The 24128-nt window shown below is 39.2% G+C and overlaps 1 protein-coding gene across 1 annotated transcript; it reads left to right on the top strand.

The window, feature by feature from the left end:
* The first annotated feature begins 6048 nt into the window (after window positions 1-6048).
* On the top strand, window positions 6049-7002 carry OR5V1 (olfactory receptor family 5 subfamily V member 1). Its single transcript, XM_028099696.2, has one exon. It carries the CDS (start codon window positions 6049-6051, stop codon window positions 7000-7002), a length of 954 nt encoding a protein of 317 aa, XP_027955497.1.
* The last annotated feature ends 17126 nt before the right edge of the window (window positions 7003-24128 follow it).

The following is a 24128-nucleotide window of genomic DNA, read 5'->3' as shown; positions in this document are numbered from 1 at the left end:
GAGACTTCCTGAAGCAGAGCTATAATGGTACTAGAGCTGCTGGAGGACGGCCAGATGCTCAGGAGCTGAGGCAGGAACCTGGGAGTGAGTCTCAGGACCTGTGTTCAATGTCCCAGAGGTGTGTCTCCAAGGCCCTGGAAACAGCCCGGCAGGACATGGGAATCATCTGCATCGAGGGTCATCCTGGTGCCCACTCCAATCTGTGCACTGGCCTCTAGGGATCGAGGAGGCATTCAGGTAGAGACCCCTCATGCAGAGTCTCCAGGGGCCATTATTATCTGCTGCTTCTTTGTGCTCATAAAAGCAGCCCCACATCAGGTTCTAAGAGTCTGAATGGTAATCTCTGCTCCTCTGGCATAGTTTCAATCACAGATGAGTAAGTATTTTCTAATTGCGCAGCTAGAGCTCCACTTCTCTTGGAGATAGACTTTTCCCTGCTTTACTCTGTGAGAAAGATGGGTGGGAAAGGGGAGTATGATTGTTACAGGATTTCTATTCCTTTAGTACCTGAGGTTCTTGGGCATGCCACTTGGAAGAATGAAGAGGTAGAGCAGGTGAAGAGTGGTGGGCAGCAAAGCAAAATTTATTGAGCCATAGTACAAAGCTTCTGGAGAAGGAAGGGACCCCAGAGGGTTGCCATTTTGGCATTTAAATCTAAGGGTTGTTATAAGCTCTTTTGTGGAACTATTTTAAGCAACCAGAGTGTGGGCCTCTTGCAGATTGGCTGCTAAGGCATGCCAATCAGGGTTTTGATCATGCACTGTCTATCTATCAGGTTAATGTTTAGTGCTCATGGTCTTTTTGGGCTGACATCTGGAGACTTAGGTCTTAACTAGTGATAGTGACAAATGTTTTATGGTTAATTGTTTTGTCTCAGGATCTTTTGCAAAAGTCACTTCTGCAGAAGCTGCTAGACAGAATGCTACTGTGGTCTTAACTGTCCTGGGTCCCTGTTTGCTTGCTGGGGACCCTGGCTCTGACTACCTAATTGTCCAACTAACTTCTAACATGATTACCCTGGGGAGGGAGTAATCAAACTGTCTGTGCTTTGGGTGGAATAGGCTGAATATGTGTAAGCCTGGCACTTCCTTTGTTTCAGGTAATTTGATATTACTCAGAATGTCCATCTGCTGGTTTGCTGATTCTTTATTAAATAAAAAGTAATGTCTTTATTCTGCAAAAAAGAGAAGAGACTAGAATACCCTGCATTGTGAATATGTGTCAGAAACACATATTGTGTGACTTTATCATGGGAAACTGTCTCTCACGTTGACCTGGTATAACTGCATGCTAGTTTTTAATTTATGTAGCTCTTGCTGTGCTCATTCAGTTTATGTGTTTGCTATGTGATTTCAGTTATAAGTAAGGGATTGGATAATGTACTTTAGAGATCCTTGCAATTTAAACATTCTGCATTTCTAAGGTTCCTTTTTTGAGGATTCTCTCTAATAAAGAGGCCCCGAGTCCTTAGAAGGAAGCAGGAAGTCAGGACTGAGAGCCTGGAAGGCACATTTTCTCTTTTTCTTTCTTTTTCTTTCTTTCTTTCTTTCTTTCTTTCTTTCTTTCTTTCTTTCTTTCTTTCTTTCTTTCTTTCTTTCTTTCTTTCTTTCTTTCTTCTTTCTTTCTTTCTTTTTCTTTCTTTCTTTCTTTCTTCTTTCTTTCTTTCTTCTTTCTTTCTTTCTTTCTTTCTTTCTTTCTTTCTTTCTTTCTTTCTTCCTTTCTTTCTTTTTTTAAAGATTTATTCATTATTTATTACACACACACACACACACAGAGGGAGAGAGCAAGCACAAGCAGGAGGAATGGCAGGCAGGGGAGAAGCAGGTTCCCTCTTGAGCAAGGATCCCAATGTGGGGCACCATCCCAGGACTCTGGGATCATGACCTGAGCTGAAGGCAGATGCTTAACCAACTGAGTCACCCAAGTGCCCCTGAGTTTTCTGAGAACAATTATTTATGGGTCCTTCATGGCCATCCTTGAGATCTTCCTATGCTGTGAATCCCTGGAAACCTTTTTTTTCTTATATTATATGAGATTTTGTGGTCTTGGATAAGAGAGGAAGAAGCTGTTTTCATGTAACTCTGTGAATTATCTGTGCTTCACATGGTGACTCACAGCCCTTAGTCTCTTCTATAGGAGGGGCAGCTCTCACCTGTGGATCATGACTTGAATACCACCTGGGGGACATTGTTCCAGGTTTGGAGATAGGATAATTGTTTTTCTATTCTGTTAACTGTGTGAGCTTAAAAGAGTCAGGTATCTTCTGTCACTTTTAGTTTTTGAAACCATAACTCATGATAGTATGAGAGTAAGATGATATGGTAGATATGAAGCCTTTTTTCTAAGTGCTACAGAATTCTGAATATGTGAGGAAGGGAAGGAGTTTTCTCTCTCTCTTTTTTTCTTGGAAATTCTGCCAGAGTGCCTGACATTCAAACAGTAGCAATCAATTACTGAAAGTTAAACCATTGTGTCCCCCAGATAACTATTAGGAAATAGATGCGTAAGACAGGACAAGTATCCTCAAGGATTATGGCCAAATGGGTGATATAAATTGCACAAATACTTGTGTGTTGAGTGGTGCAGTGGAGGTCTGCAGTTTCCTAGAAGGAAGAAACTTAAGTTTCATTTGAAGGAAACAGTGTTGTTGAAGCTGAGATTTGAAACAATGAAGACTGACAGATAGAAATGGGGAGAGGAAGAAAGACATCCAGGTTGAGTGGATAGAAATGATCCTGAAAAACAAAGGAAAAGATACTCTAGTTTGGAGGCAGACAGTGGTCAGCAGGAGCACAGTATAACCCATGTCACCCAGCCAGTGCATAGCAGCTCACAAGCAACGGGAACATGGGAAGGGTGTGGTGGATGTGAGCAGGATGATTGTGGGGCAGCCAAGACTGGGGGCCCAGTAGACAAGGCCACACCATGAGGAGATCCCTGGGAGAAAGTGAAGGTGTGGGAGACCCTGAGGAAGGAGGTGTGGCTGCCAGCACAGGGCTCCATGAAACAAACCATTTCAATACTGATGTGTTATGAACTTGCAGCTCTAGGATGACCTCTCCTCTCAGGTCCAAATACCAAATATTTATATGATGTCTTTTCTTGGATATCTCAAAGATGCCTCAAACATAACATGGCTAGCCCTGAACTCATCATCTCCTCCTGGAGCTGGGCCCCTTCCAGCTTTCCCTGTTTTTGTGACTCATTGTGTCAACCATGTAGTTGCTCAAACCAGGGACCTAGGTCAGCACAGCACATCATCAAGTTTGCAAACTGAAATGTAGAACTTGGTGTTACCATGTCATAGCTGTGTAATTTTAGGCAAATTATTTAATCTCTCTGAAGCTTATTTTAAAAAATGTTTATTGCAATATGGGTGTGATATGCTATTTCATAGGTTTATGTGTTTTGGTGAGAGAATGGGCTACTTTAAGGCTTGTAGAATGGTTGATCACTCCATGTATGTCAGTTACGATTATTATTCCTAATCCACCCTCTTCCCACCTCCTACTAAGACTGTAAAAACTGTGTCTCTTACTATCTATCCCTCCACTGCCTCCATTTCCTCTGACTCAATGCTTCCATGCTTATCTGAAATGCCATCACCCCCCTGTCTGGATGACCTTGGTGGCTTGTTCTGTCCACTGCTATGCCTTCCATTCAATGGAATGGAAGTGGTCATACAGTGGCCAGAAGGGCCTTTCTAGAACATGGACAACTCAGGTCCCAGAAATATTGTCCTGCTGCTCTTAGATTCCCAATGACACCAACTCCACCAAAGCACCTCCTGTCTTTTCCCTTCATTCCAGCCTCCTGGGCTTCCTAGCCTCATACTGCCTCCAGCCTCCAGAACCTGCACCTGCTCTCCTTAGTGTGAAGGTTCTTCACACCTAACTCACCTTCACCTACTTAACCTCTGTCCATGCTTGAGATATCAATTCACATTTTCTAAGGGAAGTTTTTGATGACTTCTCCAAAACAGGGTGAACCCTATGTTGCTTTCTTTTAAGGCAATTATTACAGTTTTTATTATATTAAAAAAACATTTGGTAAATTTATAACCCCCAATGTGCATTCTCCTGAATGTACAGTCAAATTCTGCTTTGTTCATCATTTTATTTTTAGCACAAACCGACATGCCCAGCAAAGAGAAGTTTCTCAAAATATGATTGAATAAAATGAGCAGGATGGGTTAGCCTAGTGGATTGGTCTAATTTATCCTCAGAAATAGGAGGAAGGGTAAAAAAGGTAAAAGTGTAAGCAGAGTTTAGGAATGACCAGGGTTTGGGGATTCTTTAGATGGAAATATAGTTGTCCTGGAGAATTCATTTGCTCCTGGTAATGTGAAATATACACTAAGGGAATCTGAACCTTTATCTGGCATGTTCTCTCACCCTTCTGAATTTAAGGTTCAGACACACACATGGGCACAGGGCAGAGCAGTCAAAGAAGTGCTGTTTGAGTAGAGGCCCAGTAGTTACCTTCATTTTTAAAAAGTTTCAGTTCCCTCTTTAGCTCCTATAATTTGCTTCAGATATCAAACTGCACAATTCATTCTTCTTGAATTAGAACTTGAGCATTTTGAACTAAGGGATACTTTGTATAACTATTTTAATTTTATCAAGCATTTTTATTAACCAACTTAAAGTCTAGAACAGTATTCTTTAATGACACAAACACGAACATTCAAATTAATTTACATCTGGCCAGGAAATAACAACTATCCTAGGAATCAATTATTCAAATAAACATATTCAAGTAAAAGACCAGATGTTTCGTAACAGTTAGATTTGACCATCAAGATGGTGCAGACATAGCATATTGCCATTAATAGAAATACAAATCATTAAAAGTTTGAAACTAAAATAATCCAATTGTATGAATATAAGCCATATTAAAAATATTTTTAGAGAGCATTCTATTGTCATCAGTTAAGGGAAATTAAATTTTGGACACCCAGTTAAAAGTCTATCAGTTTGGGAGAGATAAAACTATATGTATTTTTTCACCCAGTGGCTACATAACTCTGCCAGACATTTATTTCACTGAGACTCAGTGTTTTCATCTAGAAATTGGAATGGCAGCATTACTCAATTACTTATCTTGGGGACTTATAAAAGGGGAAGGAGCTAGTGAGAATCTGGATAGAAAGTGCTCCAAAGTTGTGGGAGAGTCCTCCTCCACACAGCACCTGTGGTGACTGTACACAGACATGGAATCCTGCATTAGCCAAATGACTTTACAAGTTTCCAGAGCACTGGGTCTCTAATTTATTGGGATGAGTCTCCTGAAAAGTTTATTAAAATACAATTAACTTAACCTGAAATTTGGGGTTTCTAATTCAGTATGTTTACTACTGAAGCTTATCATAACAAATTAAATAAAAAAACAATACGAATATCCACTAACAAGGAATATATTAAAAGTTTGCTGTATTCTTAAGAAGACTTGTATATAACCCAAACATCATGTTTTAGGAGAATATTTATGGCCATGAGAATTTATCACAATATGGTGCCTGAGGAAAAAACAGGTTAGAATATGTACTCTCTGAGCCTACTTTTAAATATTTATGCATGGAAAACTGATTAGCAGGACATACACCAAATCATTAGTGGATGTTTTCTTTCTTTGGTGGAGACATTAAGGGTTTTTGCTCAGAGATTCTTGCACATTCTGTGTTCCGCAACTCGTGTTCACATGTCACCAGGATGATTGCAGGTGGAACTGACCCAGCCATTATTAATATGGAACTCGTAGGATGTACAGAGCCCTCTTGTGATTTTTTTCTAATTAAATACTGTCTGTATTGTGTATTTTTGAGATTTTATTTACAAGTGAAACACTGGATCACTTATGTCTGTGTTCGGTGGTAGGTATGAGCTCTGGAGGATGCTGCCCTTCTGGGTTGGAATCTGATGTGCATGGTAATGACTGTCCTCTGTTACACTTGTTCCCTTGTTTTGCAGACCATTGCTACTGCAGCATAGGATTATTGTAATCTGGGTTTCTCTTTGCCCAATCCCCCAAAGGGAAGTGGGCAACATCATGGAAGGAAAGAATCAAACAGCTCTGTTTGAATTCATCATCTTGGGATTCTCCAACCTAAATGATTTGCAAGTTCTACTCTTCACAGTATTCCTTATGATTTATATCTGTACTCTGGGAGGAAATCTCTTCATTATCTTGGTGACCATGGCTAATCCACATCTACATACTCCCATGTACTATTTTCTGAGGAATTTGGCCTTTCTTGACATCTGCTACACCACCACCAATGTCCCCCAGATGATGGTGCATCTCCTATCAGAGAAGAAGAGCATTTCCTATGGAGGATGTGTGGCTCAACTTTTTGCCTTCATTTTCTTTGTAGGATCAGAGTGTCTCCTCCTGGCAGCCATGGCATATGACCGTTACATTGCAATCTGCAAACCCCTCAGGTACTCAGTGATTATGAACAGGACCCTGTATGTCCGGTTAGCCGCCTCATGCTGGACTGGGGGTTTCCTCAACTCAGTCATGCACACAGCACTGACCTTCCGCCTGCCCTTCTGTGGCAACAACCAGATTCATTATTTCTTCTGTGACATCCCCCCTTTGCTGCTTTTGTCTTGTGGGGACACTTCTGTAAATGAGTTGGCATTGCTCTCCATTGGGGTCTTCATTGGGTGGGCTCCTTTCCTGGGCATCAGCCTTTCCTACCTCTCTATTATCTCTACCATCTTGAGGATCCAGTCCTCAGAGGGGAGGCAAAAGGCCTTTTCGACCTGTGCTTCGCACCTGGTCATTGTCCTTCTCTACTACGGCAGCACCATCTTCACATATGTGCGGCCCATCTCATCTTACTCACTGGAGAAAGACAGACTAATCTCCGTATTGTACAGTGTTGTTACCCCCATGTTAAACCCTGTAATTTACACACTGAGGAATAAAGACATCAAAGGGGCTGTGAAGGCCATGGGGAGAAGGTGGCAGATGCTGATTCCCTCTTTTGATATGTAACTTTCACTCATCTGTAACCAATATTCTTATATCAGAAATTAACTTTTCACTAGCCAACTGTTGGCAGTGACACTAAACTTACAGGTTGATTGCAGTGTTGGGACAGATAGTGAGCAGTTGACACACTCAAGTCTAAGTGTACATATTCTTGAGCTTTAGTTTAGTTAGTCCTGTGCAAGAGACATGGATGTTGCTGTTTTTAGGTATTTTCTTCTGAGAATACTGTCCATTCCTGAATCCTTCATTCAAAATATGGTGCCACTCTTTCATGCAATATGTGCTTGATGGTCATTACCTTCTAGGACTTTCCTTCCTTTGTGTATTACCACTTATATGTTGAGGAATGTGAAAGCCCTTATCCTAATGCTCCTCATATATGTTTATTATATTCCTCTTCTTATTCCTTAAGTCATGCTTTTGGCTTTTCTTTCTTTATTAGGTTCTTCTTCATAAAGCATCATAATCATGCACTGAGTTCACATTACACTGTTTTTGACAGAGCTATGTGAATCAAGATGAAGTGATGTTTTATCTCTGGTTCTGCTGACAATTAAGGTTAGTTTTGTCCCCAGTCGCATGGGTCAATGACAATTTATCTTCATGTTGGAAGGAAGACAGTCATAGTTTCCCAATCCCAGCTTATATTCCTTACTGTGTCCAAAAAATGGAATATCCTGAAAGAATGTTTCTAGAAATAAGGCCACACAACAGGTTACTATTTTATAGGGTATTTAGAATTTAGGAAATCTTTATCTAAAACAAAGATAAACTCAAAATGGATGAAAGGCCTCAATGTGAGACAGGAATCCATCAAAATCATAGAGGAGAACACAGGCAGCAACCTCTTCCACCTTGGCCACAGCAACTTCTTTCAAGAAACCTCTCTAAAGGCAAGGGAAACAAAAGCAAATATGAACTTTTGGAATTTCATCAAGATAAAAAGCTTCTGCACAGCAAAGGAAACAGTCAACAAAACCAAGAGGCAACCCACGGAATGGGAGAAGATATTTGCAAATGACATATCAGATAAAGGGCTGGTATCCAAGATCTATAAAGAACTTCTCAAACTCAACACCCAAAAATTAAATAACCCAGTCAAGAAATGGGCAGAAGACATAAGCAGACACTTCTCCAAAGAAGACAGGCAAATGGCCAACAGACACATGAAAAAATGTCCCACGTCACTCGGCATCAGGGAAACACACATCAAAACCACAATGAGATACAACCTCATACTGGTCAGAATGGTGAAATGAACAAATCAGGAAAAGACAGATGTTGGCAAGGATGTGGAGAAAAGGGAACCCTCTTACACTGTTGGTGGGAATGCAAGCTGGTACAGCCACTCTGGAAAACGGTATGGAGTTATCTCAGGACATTAAAAACAGAGCTATTTATGACCCAGAAATTGCATTACTAGATATTTACCCCAAAGATACAGATGTAGTGAAAAGAAGGGAACCTGCACCCCAGTTTTCATAGCAGCAATGTCCACAATAGCCAAACTGTGGAAGGGGCCAAGATGTCCTTCAACAGAGGATTGGATGAAGAAGATGTGGTTCATATACACAATGGAACATTACTCAGCCATCAGAAAGGATGAATACCTACCATTTGCATTGACATGGATAGAACTGGAGGGTATTATGCTGAGTGAAATAAGTCAAGCAGAGAAAGACAATTATCATATGGTTTCACTCATATGTGGAACATAAGGAATAGGGCAGAGGACCATAGGGGAAGGGAGGGAAAACTGAATGGGAAGAAGTCAGAGAAGGAGACAAACCATGAGAGACTCTGGATATCAGGAAAATAACTGAGGATTGCAGAAAGGAGGGAGTTGAAGGATGGGGTAGCTGGGTGATGGGTAGTAAGAGGGCATGTGTTGTGATGAGCACTGTGTGTTATACACACCTGATGAATCATTGAACACTACATCAAAAGCTAATGATGTATTATACATTGGTTAACTGAACATAATAAAAAATAAAATACAAAAATAGAGTCTTTGCTGAAAAAATTAGATCACAGAATTGGAAAAAAATATACAGAAACGTAACTACAGGTTGTTTTGGGGGGGAATAGAAATTGTTTGTTGCATAGTAACTATAGTTAGAAAAGAGAGTAGGAATCACACATATTAAAAGCAAAGGTACTAATGTACTGCTTTTTCTATGTTATTACCATGTAAGGAACAGGCATGAAGACAAGAGAAGTGGGCAAGCAAAGTGGTCTAAGAAAGAAAGAAATATGGGAAAGGGAGAGAAAATGTGAAAGATAAGGAAGGAGGCTTAGAGATGCAAAGAAGTTCCTTGCAATGTAGGGCAGAGAGAAGGGCTCATGGAGGAGGGGCCAGGGTCTAGTCCCTTCCTTCCCAGTTCTGCCAGAAGCTGTTTCTCCTCTTCCTCAGAGCTGCTCTTGCCTCCCTAGCTGGCATCCTGGTTCCCATCTTTGTGCCCTGCCACAGTGCCTAGCCCACACCTGTCAGCCGCACCTCACTTCTGAGTTAACTCTCCCATGGCAGTGCTGTGTGCAGACTCCTTCCCTGTTTCAAAGAGACCTCCACCTGACAACAATGATCTGTGGTCAGTGCATTCAGTCTCCCAGGAACTGCCTGTCTTATCACCTGATCTCCTTTAGAAACTAAATAATTCTCCCCACAGTTACTACATCCTGCGACATACTTTTCCATTTTCCTTTATACTGTCTTTTAAAAAGCAAAAATGTTTACTTTTGATGAATTCCAATTGGTCATTATATATATATTTTCTCTCTTAAATTCATCTTTATTGAAGTATAATTGGCATATAAAATTGTAAGATATTTCAAGTGTACATCGTGGTGATTTGATACAAGTAGACATTGTGAAAAGACCCCTCCTATCCTGTTAATTAACACATCCATCCATCACCTCTCATATTTATCCTTTTTTCTTGATGAGAATATTTAAGTTCAGCTCTCCTAGCAAATTTTAATTATACAATACAGTGTTCTCAACTCTAGATAGCCATCATGTTTTACATTAGATCCTCAGACCTCATTCACCTTAGAGCTGAAAGTTTATACCCTTTTAACTCCCTCTTTCTTTTACTGACCACTACTTCCCAACCCTGGAAACCACTTTTCCACTCCCTGTTTTTATGAGTTTGACATTTTAAAAAAAAGATTCCACATATAGATGACACCATACAGTATTTGTCTGTCTGGCTTTTTCCTTGCATTATGTCCCCAAGTTCTACCCATGTTGTTGCAAATAGCAGGAATTCCTTCTCTTTCCTGGCTGAGTATTCCTCCTCCCTCCATTTTCAACTGTGGCATGAAATAAGTCTCAGGAGGTATTTGGAATCAACATTTTTTTGGAGGGGGAGACTCTTGGCACCCTGTTAAAACATTAAGGTTACAAGAGTCAGAATAGGGTTCCTCAAAAAGTTAAAAATAGAGCTACCCTATGACCCAGCAGTTGCACTACTGGGTATTTACCCCAAAGACACAGATGTAGTGAAAAGAAGGGCCACATGCACCCCGATGTTCATAGCAGCAATGTCCGCAATAGTCAAACTGTGGAAAGAGCCGAGATGCCCTTCAACAGATGAATGGATAAAGATGTGGTCCATATATACAATGGGATATTACTCAACCATCAGAAAGGATGAATACCCAACTTTTACATCCACATGGATGGGACTGGAGGGTATTATGTTAAGTGAAATAAGTCAAGCAGAGAAAGTCAATTATCATATGGTTTCAGTTATTTTTGGAACATAAGGAATAGCTTGGAGGACATTAGGAGAAGGAAGGGGAAAATGAAGGGGGGGAAATCGGAGGGAGAGATGAACCATGAGAGAGTATGGATTCTGAGAAACAAACTGAGGATTTTAGAGGGGAGGGGGAGGGGGGATGGGTTAGCCAGGTGATAGGTATTAAGGAGGGCATGTATTACCTGGAGCACTGGGTGTTATATGAAAACAATGAATCATGGGACACTACATCAAAAACTAATGATGTACTGTATGGTGACTAACATAACATAATAAAATAAAATAAAAAAAGAGAACAAATGGTCATATATATATTTTTCCTTTGACTGTTAGTTCTTTTGGGTTTTGTGCCCTAAGAAATCTTTGCCCTCCATAGAACCACAAAGATACTTTCCTGTAGCTTTTATATTTAGGTCTATGATCCAACTCGAATTAATTTTTGGCGTAATGTTGAGGCTTATTTTTTATTTTTTTCTGAAGAGATAGTTGTGTTTTATTGTGTTTTTACAGCATACCTTGTTGGAAAGACTATCCTTTCCATATTGTGTTATCTAGACATTTTGGTCAAAATTACTTGGGCACATATATTTTGCTCTATCTAGATGTTTTATGTTCTGTTTGAGCTTAGACTACCAGGTGTAACCTGTATTCTGAAAAGAATAAGATTTACTGATTTGCAAGGAGGGAGGGAACTCCAGAGTAACCATTGCATGTTCCACTTGACAACAGAAAGGAAGCAAGCATCATCCATAAGGGTTGGTTTCCATCTGAAGAAGTCTGAGCAGGGTCTACGGGAAGCAGGGCTCAGTTCTAAATTGGGTACTGTTGTTGAGGAGGGCTTGGGAGAAGCAGGGATTAACAGGAGACTAGGTGCTATCCTGTGGCCAGCCCAGAGTAGCAATTAGGTACCCCGAGTTATAGATGGATGTAGTAAATCTAGGGTGCTACTGAGAAGAAAGCAGCAGTCCCTCAAAGTGCTACTGTGTGCCCTATTGACTCTGCAGCTGCTTTATCTGTGTCTGCCCTCTGGCATGAATAAGGGCAAGGCTGCTTTTTGCTTTATCATTTCAAGCTGATTTCTACTCTCTCACACAGCATTTTATTACATTTTTGGTTCCATGATCTACTCATCTACTAACCCCACACTGTCAGGCTTACTGTAACTTTGTAGTAAGTTTTGAAATACAGTTGTTTAAAGACTGAAATATATTCTTTATTCAAGGATGTTTTAGTTATCTAAGTACCTTTGTTTTTACAAATAAATTTTAAAACTAATTTATCAATTTCTACTGGAAAGCCTGCTGGGGTTTTTATAAGCATTGAAAGTATAGAACAATTTGGAGAGAGTTTACGTAGAGCAGGGTTTCCCAATCATTTAAAATTGTCCCTCTAAGGAGAATTCTTCATATTTTCCTCCCTAATCATCCCACCCCCGTGAAATTTTAATACCTCAGATATATTTGCAGATGTTTATGAACTGTGGCCTTTGAAGGGACACAAGTCACTGTAACATCAAAGAAGTTTTTTGTACCCCAAGAACCAATTTTCACCCCCTTGGGAGCAACATCATCCCAGTTTAGATTACGTGATCCAGATTGGGATGTTTTATCTCTCCATTTACATGTGCTTTTTAAATAGTTCAGCACTGTTTTGTAGTCTTCAGTATAGAGGTCCTTCATGTCTTTTTGATTAAATTCATTCCAAAATATTTTCTGGTTTGTTTCTATGCTTTCGCATATGGTTCTCTTCTTTAAATTTGATTTCCCAGTTGTTTGTTGCTAGTGTATAGAAATATAGAAACACAGATGAATTTGTGTAATAATATTATCTACTAAAATCTTGCTAATTTTTATTTTCTTTTGGAATTTTAAGGAATTAATTTTGTATTAGCCACAACATACGTTTAAAAGATAATAGTACAAATATGCAAAATATATTATTTAGTCAGTCAACAATTTATGTTGTTTGCCTAAGCAAGCTCATAAATCCCTTAAAGTAAGCCCATAGTCTACTCCTTACCTACAGGGTAAGGTTTGGGATGTAGAAGAAGGGAATAATTGAATTTATGTATTATCTCACCAAACCTCCAGTTTTAAGATAAATCTGGTTAGAATTTTTTAAACCTCACCAACTCTTAGAAATGGAAAACGTGTATCTTTCTGCATACAATTAAGAGATGCCACCGTTCCTGGCATCCATCAGTGAACACATCTAACATAAGCTTGTATACAGCTCCCTCCACATGTTCTTCTTGTCAAGATTTACCAACATCAGAGTTTTAGAATCTCAGTGCAAGTCTGACCTGTCGAAGACATCAGCTCCAGGTACACTTTGTCTGTATGACCTGAGCAACTTCTTTGATGTCCTCTTGTTAAGTTCTCTTACTAGTGCCTTTCAAGTAAGTTTTGTTTTGTTTTGGCAGATTCCAAAGGCATTTTTATGGCAACATTATGTTTCAAATAAATAGAGTTTTGCTCCTTCTTTATCCATCTTATTTTTTTTTTTGCTTTTTTGCCCAAAACCTTCAGTAAAATGTTCAATAGAAATGGTGAGAGCTGACATCTTTCACTTCTGATATTTTATTCTTGATATTTCTAATCTCTATCTTCCCTTTAGTTTCTTTGTCAATATTGCTGGAGGCTTATTATTTCATTAATTATTTTCAAAGAACTAACTTTTGGTTTCCTTGATTTTTCCATATTGTTTGTCTGTTTCCAATTTCTTTGATTACTGTTCTTTATTATTTGCATTCAGCTACATGATTTGGATTCCTTTCCTATTCTTTTTCTATTTTCTATTTTTTAAGTTTCTTGAAGTTTGCTATTAATTTGAGCACTTTCTTATTTTCTAATATGATGATTTAAGCACTACTTGAGCTGCATTTCACCCATCTTACCATTATATTTTGATTTTCATTTGATTTAAGTATTTATTGATCTCCCTTGACTTTCTCTTTGATCAAGAGAATTCTTTAAACTTAAGAGAAGAAAGATAATCTACTATCATTACCTAGATGTTTACTACTTTTGTTCCCTTCCTTCTCTCCTGATTTTACAAGTTTCCTCAGGTATTGTTCTCCTTGTATCCATAGAACTTCCTTTAGCAATTCTTTCAGTGAAGTTCTTCTGGATACCCCTCCTCTTAGTTTTCACTCATCTGAGAATATTTTTACCTGACATAATTCCTTAAGGATAGTTTCACTGCACATAAAATTGTGCCTTTTTTTTTTTTTAAAGCACTGTATCAATGGTCCACTTCCTTCTGGCTTCCATAGTTTCCAATGAGCAACCTGCAGTTGTTCAGATCACTGGTCTCTAGTTGATCCGTTGTTTTAGTCTGGCTGTTTTCCATATTTCCTATTTAATTTTCATTATTTTCTCTGGTTGTAGATTGTTTTGGGAGGATTTGTCTTGTTTGGAGTTGTCTCAGCTTCTTGAATCTGTTATCTTTTATATCTTATATATATCTTATGGCTTTTACCAAACTTAGGAATTTTTCATTATTTCTTCTAATATATATTTTTAAAAATATCACACACTGTTTTTTTCTTTCCTACCAGGACTCTGGTGACAGAAATGCCAGTCTTTTGTTATTGAAAAAATGCTCCACATCACTTGGCATCAGGGAAATAAAATCAAAACCATAATGAGATACCACCTCACACCAGTCAGAATGGCAAAAATCAACAAGACAGGAAACAACAAATGTTAGCGAGGATGTGGAGAAAGGGGAACTCTCTTACACTGTTGGTGGGAATGCAAGCTGGTGCAACCCCTCTGGAAAACAGTATGGAGGTTCTTCAAGAAGTTAAAAATAGAGCTACCCTACAACCCAGGAATTGTAATATTAGGTATTTACCCCAAAGATACAAATGTAGTGATCCAAAGGGGCACCTCCACCCTAATGTTCATAGCAGCAATGTCCACAATGACCAAACTGTTGAAAGAGCCTAAATGTCTATCAACAGATGAATGGATAAAGAAGATGTGGTTCATATATACAATGGAATATTTCTCAGCCATCAGAAAGTATGAGTATTTACCACTTGCATCAACCTGGATGGAACTGGAGGGTATTATGTTGAGTAAAATAAGTCAATCAGAGAAAGACAAATATCATATGGTTTCACTCACATGTGGAATATAGGAAACAGCACACTAGATCATAGGGGATGGGAGGGAATGAATGGGAAGTCAGCAAAGAGGGAGAAAAACCATGAGACACTAACTATAGGAAACAAACTGAGGGTTGCTGGAGGGGAAGTGGGTAAGGGGATGGGGTAACTTGGTGATGGGCATTAATAAGGGCATGTGATGTAATGAGCACTGGGTGTTATATGCAACTGATGAATTACTGAACTCTACATTGGAGACTAATGGTATACCATATGTTGGCTAATTGAATTTAAATTAAAAAAAAGTTTCTATAGCGTGTTCTTTCTTAGGGTAAAAATAAATAAATAAATAAAATAAATCCTATGGACAATGTGGATGCCTTAGCAGGCAATTCAACTGGTTAAGTGTAAGCCTCAGGTTCCAGCACACCTCTCTGTGGAAGCAACGTTGGTTCAATCTTCAAAGCTTCTTCAGGTTCTTCAGATCAGTCCCACTGACTGTCGCATCAGAAAGTTTTTGCTATATGCTATTTCGTATCAGATTCACACATGTGAAATTTGTTATCATTCTTTGATCTCCCTGGTAATATCTGGTTCTGTGGGGTCCCTTTTTGTCCTCTGATTAGAGACCTAGAGCTCTAATTATCCTGGTCTGCCATCTACTTCGTCAACTGTGCTCAGCTTGAGGAGGAGCTGGAAGAGAGAAAACATTAGTGGGGTTTGCTCCACTCTCATGGAACTGTATGTTCCCCTCTATCAGAAATTTTACACTTGTGAGTTCTGTTCCCACTGCTGCCACAGAATAGGCTGGACATGATAAATAGAGAAAAGAGAAAAAATAATAGGACCTGATCTGTGACATCAGCTCCTGTGTGGGTCTTCAGTCAGACAGTCTTAAGGCTTGACCTGTAGCCTCAGGTCTGCCTGGGAGTCCAGCATGCCAGGGATTTAAATAAATTTATCTCTCTATACTCTTACTATTGGTTCTGTTCTCTCAAGAATCTGGACTAGGATAGATTTTGATATTCCTCATTCTGAACATTAAGTATTCCCCTTCATCTCCTTGAGCCAGAGACAGAGGGCTTCTCCTAGAGCTCTCTCTGATGGTGGTGTGGTGCTAATTGTGTTACTTCTGTGTTTCTGATTGTGTTAAGCTCAGGTTGAGAGATTCTGGAGGGAAAAAAATGTTAAACACTTCCAATTTGGTAGTTCTTTGAATTCCAGTATTCTTCCCCAATCCACCTGCTAATATTGACTTTTCAGGGTGTTCAAATAACTTCTCCTTGTACTCTGTTCAGGTTTTGTGGCTGCATTTAGTGGGAGACATGGAGTGAGGTGTTTATGCCATTAGATTGTGAACCTGATCCTATATTGTGAAATTTGTTTAACATTAAGTGAAACAAAATAGTCAATGCTTGTTTCTTCCAGTTGCCATTTTCCACCCTGTTTCAACTCTCTCAGCACTGGAAAAATTGGCCATAATAGCCATTGTAAGTGGGCATAGAGATAGCTGTGGGGTGCTGGGAACACCATCAGACTTGTAGTCAACAGGTTTCAGTCTGAAGTTGGGCATTTACTGTTAAATACCAGTACAATCTTAGTCAAGACCATTATGGTTTTCTTAATTTCATTTTTATTTTCTGTATAATAAATACTATTTTTTATTATGTTGTTAGCCACTGTACAGTACATCATTAGTTTTTGATATAGTGTTCAGTGATTCATTAGTTGTGTATTAAAACCATAAAAGCAAAAGTAATATTTGAACTAAGGAACTGTAGAAAACAACCCATGGTTATTTGGGAAGGAGAATGATTAGAGCTTATTATATGTGACTATAGGATAGGACTAACATATACTAACCTACTTGATAGTCACAGCAGCCAGGCAAAAGAGGGATTATTACTACCATTTTATAGATAAGCAATTTAGCCACAGAATTGTTAAGAAGCTTTTCTAAGCTGTTCACATATCTAACAATGGGTGGGCTGTTTTTCAAACTCAAAGAATCTAATTTTTAAAAAGATTTTATTGTATTTATTTGTCAGAGAGAGAGAGCTAGAGCGAGCACAAGCAGGGACAGCAGCAGAGGGAGAGGGAGAAGCAGGCTCCCCAATGAGCAAGGAGCCTGATGTGGGACTCAATCCCAGGACCCTGGGATCATGACCTGAGCCAAAGGCAGGTGCTTAACTGACTGAGCCACCCAGGCATCCTTCAAAGAATCCAATTTTAAAAGCTGTGTTCTTAACTGATGTAATGCTACATTCAGAATTAGCAGCATGGTGTATTGTTTTCATGAAATAGGTAAAAAGGGATTGAATCATTCTATTTGGAGTATTTCATTAGATTATTCGAGCTCACATAAACACAAAACAAAGAAAGATTTGAAATTCTGCATTGAACATTATGTCAAAAACTAATGACGTAGTATACATTGGCTAATTGAATTTAAATAAAAAGTAAAAAAAACGATTTGAAATTCTGGAGTGTGAATTCTTTCTTCTGCTAAAGAGAGCAGGTAACTGAATAACTCTGGAGACCCCTACAGTGTTTATCCTCTCTCTGAGACTCCAGATCATGGCAATTCTTAATTTGTACTATATACATGTGCTCAACAGGACCTGTACCAGGGAGGAGCCCATGCATTCCACACACAGCAAGCCGCAGCTGTTAACACCATCACTTTGCAGTTTCCAAGCAATTAAAAATGGTCTCCTTGGAAATTGCTGTTCTCAAGCAAGGTCTTATTTTATCAAGGTCACTTGGGGGCTCATTAGAAAGAATACAGATAATTATGTTATTAAAATGTTACGAATGTTTTCACGAAGTAAGTACATAATTGTTTAAACACCTCAAAACAATTATCTCTGAAGAGTGAGATGCCTGATCAGGGCATGGATATTGACCACTTCAGGGTTTTCTCCAGAGGAGCCCGCTTTGTTTGGCAGTTGGTGTTTGTACATCAGTTTTCCTCATGATTTTAACAACTTCACAATTTAACTCCTAGAAGAGGCCTCTGGGGAATACCACTTAACCAGGAACATTGGCATGAACTTTCCTCAAAGTTTAAGGCCTCCTCAGGGAAAAAGAGATAGGTAATAGCACACAACCCCCCCCTCCACTTGGAAGTACAAATCATTGTTACTATTGGAAAGGAAGACACTGTAAGAAACCTTGTTTATTTTTCTCTAAGAGTCACCCAGAATGAATGAGAACTGGATCCTTGTTAATATCAACTCTGAGTATCCATGGAAACCTTAGTTATTCTGATAAACTAGACCCTTGTGACAATAACCTTCCATAATATTCAAAGTTCTAGTTAAACCACCAGTTTGCTGACTTTCATTAACATACTTGAGTAAGTTTTTATATACACACACAAAAATAATATGACCAATGGTTAAATCCTGCTTTAAGGCTGATTTGGAAACTAATTGTTTTTTTTTACTTAAAGAAAAACATAATTTTTCTCTTTAGACTCACATCTCAGGACTCTTGTCCATGACTGCCCCATTTCAGCCTCACTCAGATCCAACTACAAATTCACACCAGATGAGAGTATTTATTAGGTAGCAAGACACATCATGAGTGCAGGGACCATGATCCTGGATCCATGACTCCTGTGCATTTTCAAACAATGTCATGCAGAACAATACTGCAGTTTTTAGTACTCTGCAATTCGAGAGAAAATATTCAAAAGAGCAGTTCATGCAACCATAATGTTTCTCTCTTGTCCACTCAAAGACTGTCTTTTCCAGAAAACCTCAGATTAATCCTCATTTTGGAATACTTATATTAATATGCAGCACAAATTCCAGTGACCTTGCTTTGCCTGATCCTGCCAGTGATCACCATACAGTACTTGTCATGTGAAAGTTATTTTTATGATTACGTTAAAGATATCTTAGGAGAAACTGATTCCATTTTCTCTCTATTATTTGCAGGAAGCATCTAGTACAAAATGTTCTCCTTTTTCATTTTATAAAATGGTTTTTACAAAAGAGTGATTTTTAAAAATTTAATTTTATTATGTTATGTTAGTCACCATACAATACATCATTAGTTTTTGATGTAGTGAGGTTTTGAATGAATAATATTACCATAGTGCATGGCACCCATTTTTCAACATATAAATAATTCATACAACGCTTTCCCAATGACTGTTTATGCAAATCAAGGTGAAATTATATGTTCCTCTTACTTACCAAAATAATTCTGAAATTTTTCATGTCCTCCATCAGTCTGCTTTATGACTAAGGAGTTATTATTTGCTTATATTTGGCCCAAGAGATTACTACATCTTTGAAAGAGCATCTTTCTTCCCTAAGACCAAAATGTATTATTTGGAAGGCAAGCAAGTTTTTTCATTTGTGGAAGTTCTACATGGAGAAAAGTAAAACCAGGCAGCATGACAGTTTTTCTTCACCATCAGTCACCTCACCTTATGTACTCTATATGGTCATTCTTATTCTGTTTTGAGATGCTTCCCTTTGAATCATATCCTCATTAATATACTTCCTTAGAACCCTAGCAATATTATGAACAAATTCCCTAATACCACTCACTTCCTTTTCATGATGATTTTCCTGTACATCAGTGGTCAGTTTTTCTCTCACATACTGTTTCCCTTATCATTCCTTAGTTCAAAGCTGCTCCTTTCTTTCAAAATGTTTGTTCTCTAAGTTCCTTCTTTTTTTCCTGATTGCTTCTTGCTCCCCATCACATAAAAAGGTCTTTCCCTTTGAAGCCTGCATCTTGTTTTCCTCACCTACATACCTTCCAGGCATGTCCCTATTCTCACTGAGCCTTGTGCTCCTGTACCCGAGCTTTCCTCCCAGCACCAACTCTGGCCATTGCCAGGGTGTCTGTGCAGATAACTGAGCATCCACACTGGATGTCATACTGGCCCACTCAACATCCAGGTAGATGGCCCAGCTGCCACATTAACCTCAGACCTCCTTGCCCACATTCGTTTATTCTTCTTGGAATTGCTGTCAATCACCAACTTAGTATGTGGCATTGTGGTACCTGCTGGACATCAGAAAACACAACCATGTAGAAGTCAACTCTTCATTCCCATCCTCCAATAATCCATCATATAAGGACAGGAACAGATAAACCTACCAGGTAATCAGAATACAATGTAGTAAATATAACAGCTGATATGAAAAGTATCACAAAAACAAAACAAGGTTTCTGGAAAGACTTTCCAAAGGAGGTGGCCAAAGGGTTTTATGAACTCATCAGGTCCACCTCTACCCACACTTCTTCTTCTTCTTTTTTTTAATGCTCAGTTAGCCAATGTATAGTACATCATTAGTTTTTTATAGTGTTCAACAATTCATTAGTTGCGTATAACACCCAGTGCACATCACCACACCTGATGTCTTAATACCCATCATCTGGTTACTGCAACCCCCCACCCCCCTCCCCTCTGAAACCCTCAGTTTGTTTCCTAGAGTCCAAGGTCTCTCATGGTTTGTCTCCCTCTCTGATTTCTTCCCATTCAGTTTTCCCTCCCTTCCCCTATGGTCCTCTGCTCTATTCCTTATACTCTACATATGAGTGAAACCATATGATAATTATCTTTCTATGCTTGACTTATTTCACTTAGCATAATCCCCTCCAGTTCCGTCCATATTGATGTAAATGCTGGGTATTCATCCTTTCTGATGGCTGAGTAATATTCCATTATATATATGAACCACATCTTCTTTATCCATTCATCTGTTGAAAGACATCTTGGCTCCTTCCACAGTTTGGCTATTGTGGACATTGCTGCTATGAACATTGGGGTGCAGGTCCCCTTCTTTTCACTACATCTGTAGCTTTGGGTAAATACCTAGTAGTGCAATTGCTGAATCATAGGGTAATTCTATTTTTAATGTTTTGAGGAAACTCCATACTATTTTCCAGAGTGGCTGCACCAGATTGCATACACCTACAGTGTAAGAAGGTTCTCCTTTCTCCACATCCTCACCAACATCTGTTGTTTCCTGTCTTGTTATTTTTGCCATACTAACTGGTGTAAGGTGGTATCTCATTGTGGTTTTGATTTGTATTTCCCTGATGGTTAGTGATGTTGAACATTTTTTTCATGTGTCTCTTAGCCATTTGTATGTCTTCTTTGGAGAAATGTTTGTTTATGTCTTCTGCCCATTTCTTGACTGGGTTATTTATTTTTTGGGTGTTGAGTTTGAGAAGTTCTTTATAGATCTTGGATACCAGCCCTTTATCTGATATGCCATTTGCAAATAACTTCTCCCATTCCATGGGTTGCCTCTTAGTTTTGTTGACTGTTTCTTTTGCCGTGCAGAAGCTTTTTATCCTGATGAAGTCCAAATAGTTCATTTTTGCTTTTGTTTCCCTTGCCTTTAGAGACATGTCTAGCAAGAAGTTATTATGACCAATGTCAAAGAAATTACTGCCTATGTTCTCCTCTAGGATTTGGATGGATTCCTGTCTCACACTGAGGTCTTTCATCCATTTTGAGTTTATCTTTGTGCATGGTGTAAGAGAATGGTCCAATTTCGTTCTTCTGCATGTGGCTGTCCAGTTTTCCCAGAACCATTTATTGAAGACACTTTTTTCCATTGGATATTTTTTCCTACTTTGTCGAAGATTATTTGACCATAGAATTGAGGGTCCATGTCTGGGCTCTCTATTCTGTTCCATTGATCTATGTGTCTGTTTTTATGCCAGTACCATGCTGTCTTGATGATCACAGCTTTGTAATAGAGCTTGAAGTCAGCCATTGTGATGCCCCCCAGCTTTAGTTTTCTATTTCAACATTTCCCTGGCAGTATGGAGTACTTTTTTGTTCCATACAAATTTTAGGATTATTTGTTCCAGCTCTGTGAAAAATGTCAATGGTATTTTGATAGGGATTGCATTGAAAGTTTAGATTGCTCTGGGCAGTTTAGACATTTTAACGATGTTTACTCTTCCAATCCATTTCTGTTCTTCTTCCATTTCTTTCGTAAATGTTCTGTAGTTTCTAGAGTATAGATCCTTTACCTTTTTGGTTAGGTTTATTCCTAGGTATCTTATAATTTTTGGTTACTATAGTAAATGGAATCTGATTCCTTAATTTCTCTTTTCTCACAGGCATCGTCTCTGTTTCTTTTCTTTGTAGAAAGTTCCTCCTCCTAGTCATTCTGTCAAGCGATGGTTGAGTGAATGAGCTGAGTCCAAAATATAAACCACGACCCAAGAGAGATGTACATTAGCAGAATCCAGAGTGGTCAAAAGCCACCATCAAAAAGCAAAGCCAAATGAAACTCAAGAATAAAATTAGAAAATTAAAATTAAAAAAAGGGGGAGTGGAAGGAGGGGTTATAATCTTTGTGTGGATAAAACAGGGTGTTTCAGTTGTTCCTGGGTGTATTTTGGTCTGTGTTTTAGAGGACATTACATCCCAAAATTACAAAGAAAATAAAACTCATATATAAATAAAGGTAAAATTGAATAGAGTGAAAAAATGATTAAAATAAAACATATATCTATAAAAACTGTAGGTGTGAAAAATATTGAATAGAGTGAAAAAATGACTAAAATAAAGCATATATCTATAAAAACTATAGGTGTGAAAAATGTAAGTTAAAAAGCGACTATGAAATATAAGTTGATATAATAAACATCTAGTTGAAATGAGGAGAAGGTAAAAAGAAAAACATAGAAAAAGCATAAGAAAAAGAAAAAAAAGGAAAGGAAAATTTTATCTGAAAAATAATCAAGTCATGAGGCCACACCTGGAGCTCAATATACCATTTTCCCCTGGTGTTGGGAATTTACAGTCTTATGGGGTCCATAAGGTTGTCGTCCACTTGTTCTTCCAGCCTGTCTTCTGGGGGAGGGGCCTGCCTGCTCTTTCTCAGGTAACCCTGCAGAGTTGCCCCGCCCCTGTCCGATGGATGGGCTCAGTGGAAACCGGTCTTCTGTGTGGCTTTTGTTCCCTGGGGGCTTTCCGCTTCTCTTCAGAGGATCAGAGCAAAAATGGCTGCAGTGAAACTTCTGGCCTAGAGCAGAAAATTCAGTCTGCCCTCTTTAGCAAAGCCTCCAGGAGAAAGAGTCTTCACTTATGTAAGTGCCAGCAAAACCACAGCCTCCCGTGGTGCACACCCACAGCAAGTCTCTCAGAGGTAGTCCCAGGGGCTCGGGAGTGCCACTGTCCTTTGTGATTATAAAACCATGAGCAGCCATGGGCTCTTGCAGACACACCTGAAGCTCCTGGATCATGTCTGGGTGCTGCTCTAATGTCCTCTCTGGGCCGCTACCACTCTGTGAGTTTTTGCCTCGTCATGGGCGCAGGTTCCAGATTTTTTCAGGCTGCTCAGGACAAGAGCAATTATCATCTTGCCTGGCTCACAGTTTATGTGATCTGAGCTGAGGGTCCCTTCCTGGGCTCGCTGACCATAACCTGCTTCCTGGCTCCATTGCTTGGGCACTCTACAAGTTCAGGCACCCAGTTGGCTCCAGAAACCACAATGCCCTACCTAGAATTCTGCCTTTGCATTTCCAGAGACACTTTCAGAGAGGGATGTCTCTCTCTAGAGCAGATTTCTCAGGGTTCTGATTTTGTGCTTCAATGTTATATCACTTTCCAGGAGCCAGCTTAGGGAGGCTCCCACCCCTTCTGTTTATCTTCCAGTATCTCCCTGCAGATTGACAACTCCACACGTCCTACCTTGCAAAAAGCAGTGCTTTTCTGCTTGTAGAGATCTAGATATATTTCTTACATCTCAGGCTGATTTCATGGGTGTTCAAAATGGTTTGATAGATATCCAGATAAATTCAGGGGACCAGTTGAAATGGGGTCCACTACTTCTCTGCCATCTTGCCTCCTCCTACCTCTACCCACACTTCTACCCACAGCCATACCCTCCCTCATGGCTCCATGCTTGATTTTGGCCAAGTTCATACAATTACCTGTTCCTTTTCTCCCACTCCTCCTTTCCAAATTTTTTATTAACGTATATTTTACACACAGTATTTCACCCTCTGAATATACGTTTTTATGAGGTGTAACCACAGTAATAGTCAAGCCATAGAACATTTCCATCACCCCCAACCTATCTCACATACCTTCCTAGTAAGCCCTCTCCCCCAGCTAGCCTCTGTAACCACAGATCTGCTTCTGTCCCTATAGTTTCACCTTTGTGAGAAAGTAATCCTATAAATAGTTGTAAAAGTGGAATCATATAAGTGGCCTTTCCCATGACTTCTTTTTCATTTCTTGCCTCAAAGGTACCTTC

This window comes from Eumetopias jubatus, unplaced genomic scaffold (assembly GCF_037043125.1).
Source record: "Eumetopias jubatus isolate StellerSeaLion01/CBP00866 unplaced genomic scaffold, mEumJub1_p1.0 scaffold_2, whole genome shotgun sequence".
Taxonomy (NCBI): Eukaryota; Metazoa; Chordata; class Mammalia; order Carnivora; family Otariidae; genus Eumetopias; species Eumetopias jubatus.
Note: the sequence above shows the minus strand (reverse complement) of the source record. Positions and strands in the feature narration are given on the sequence as shown.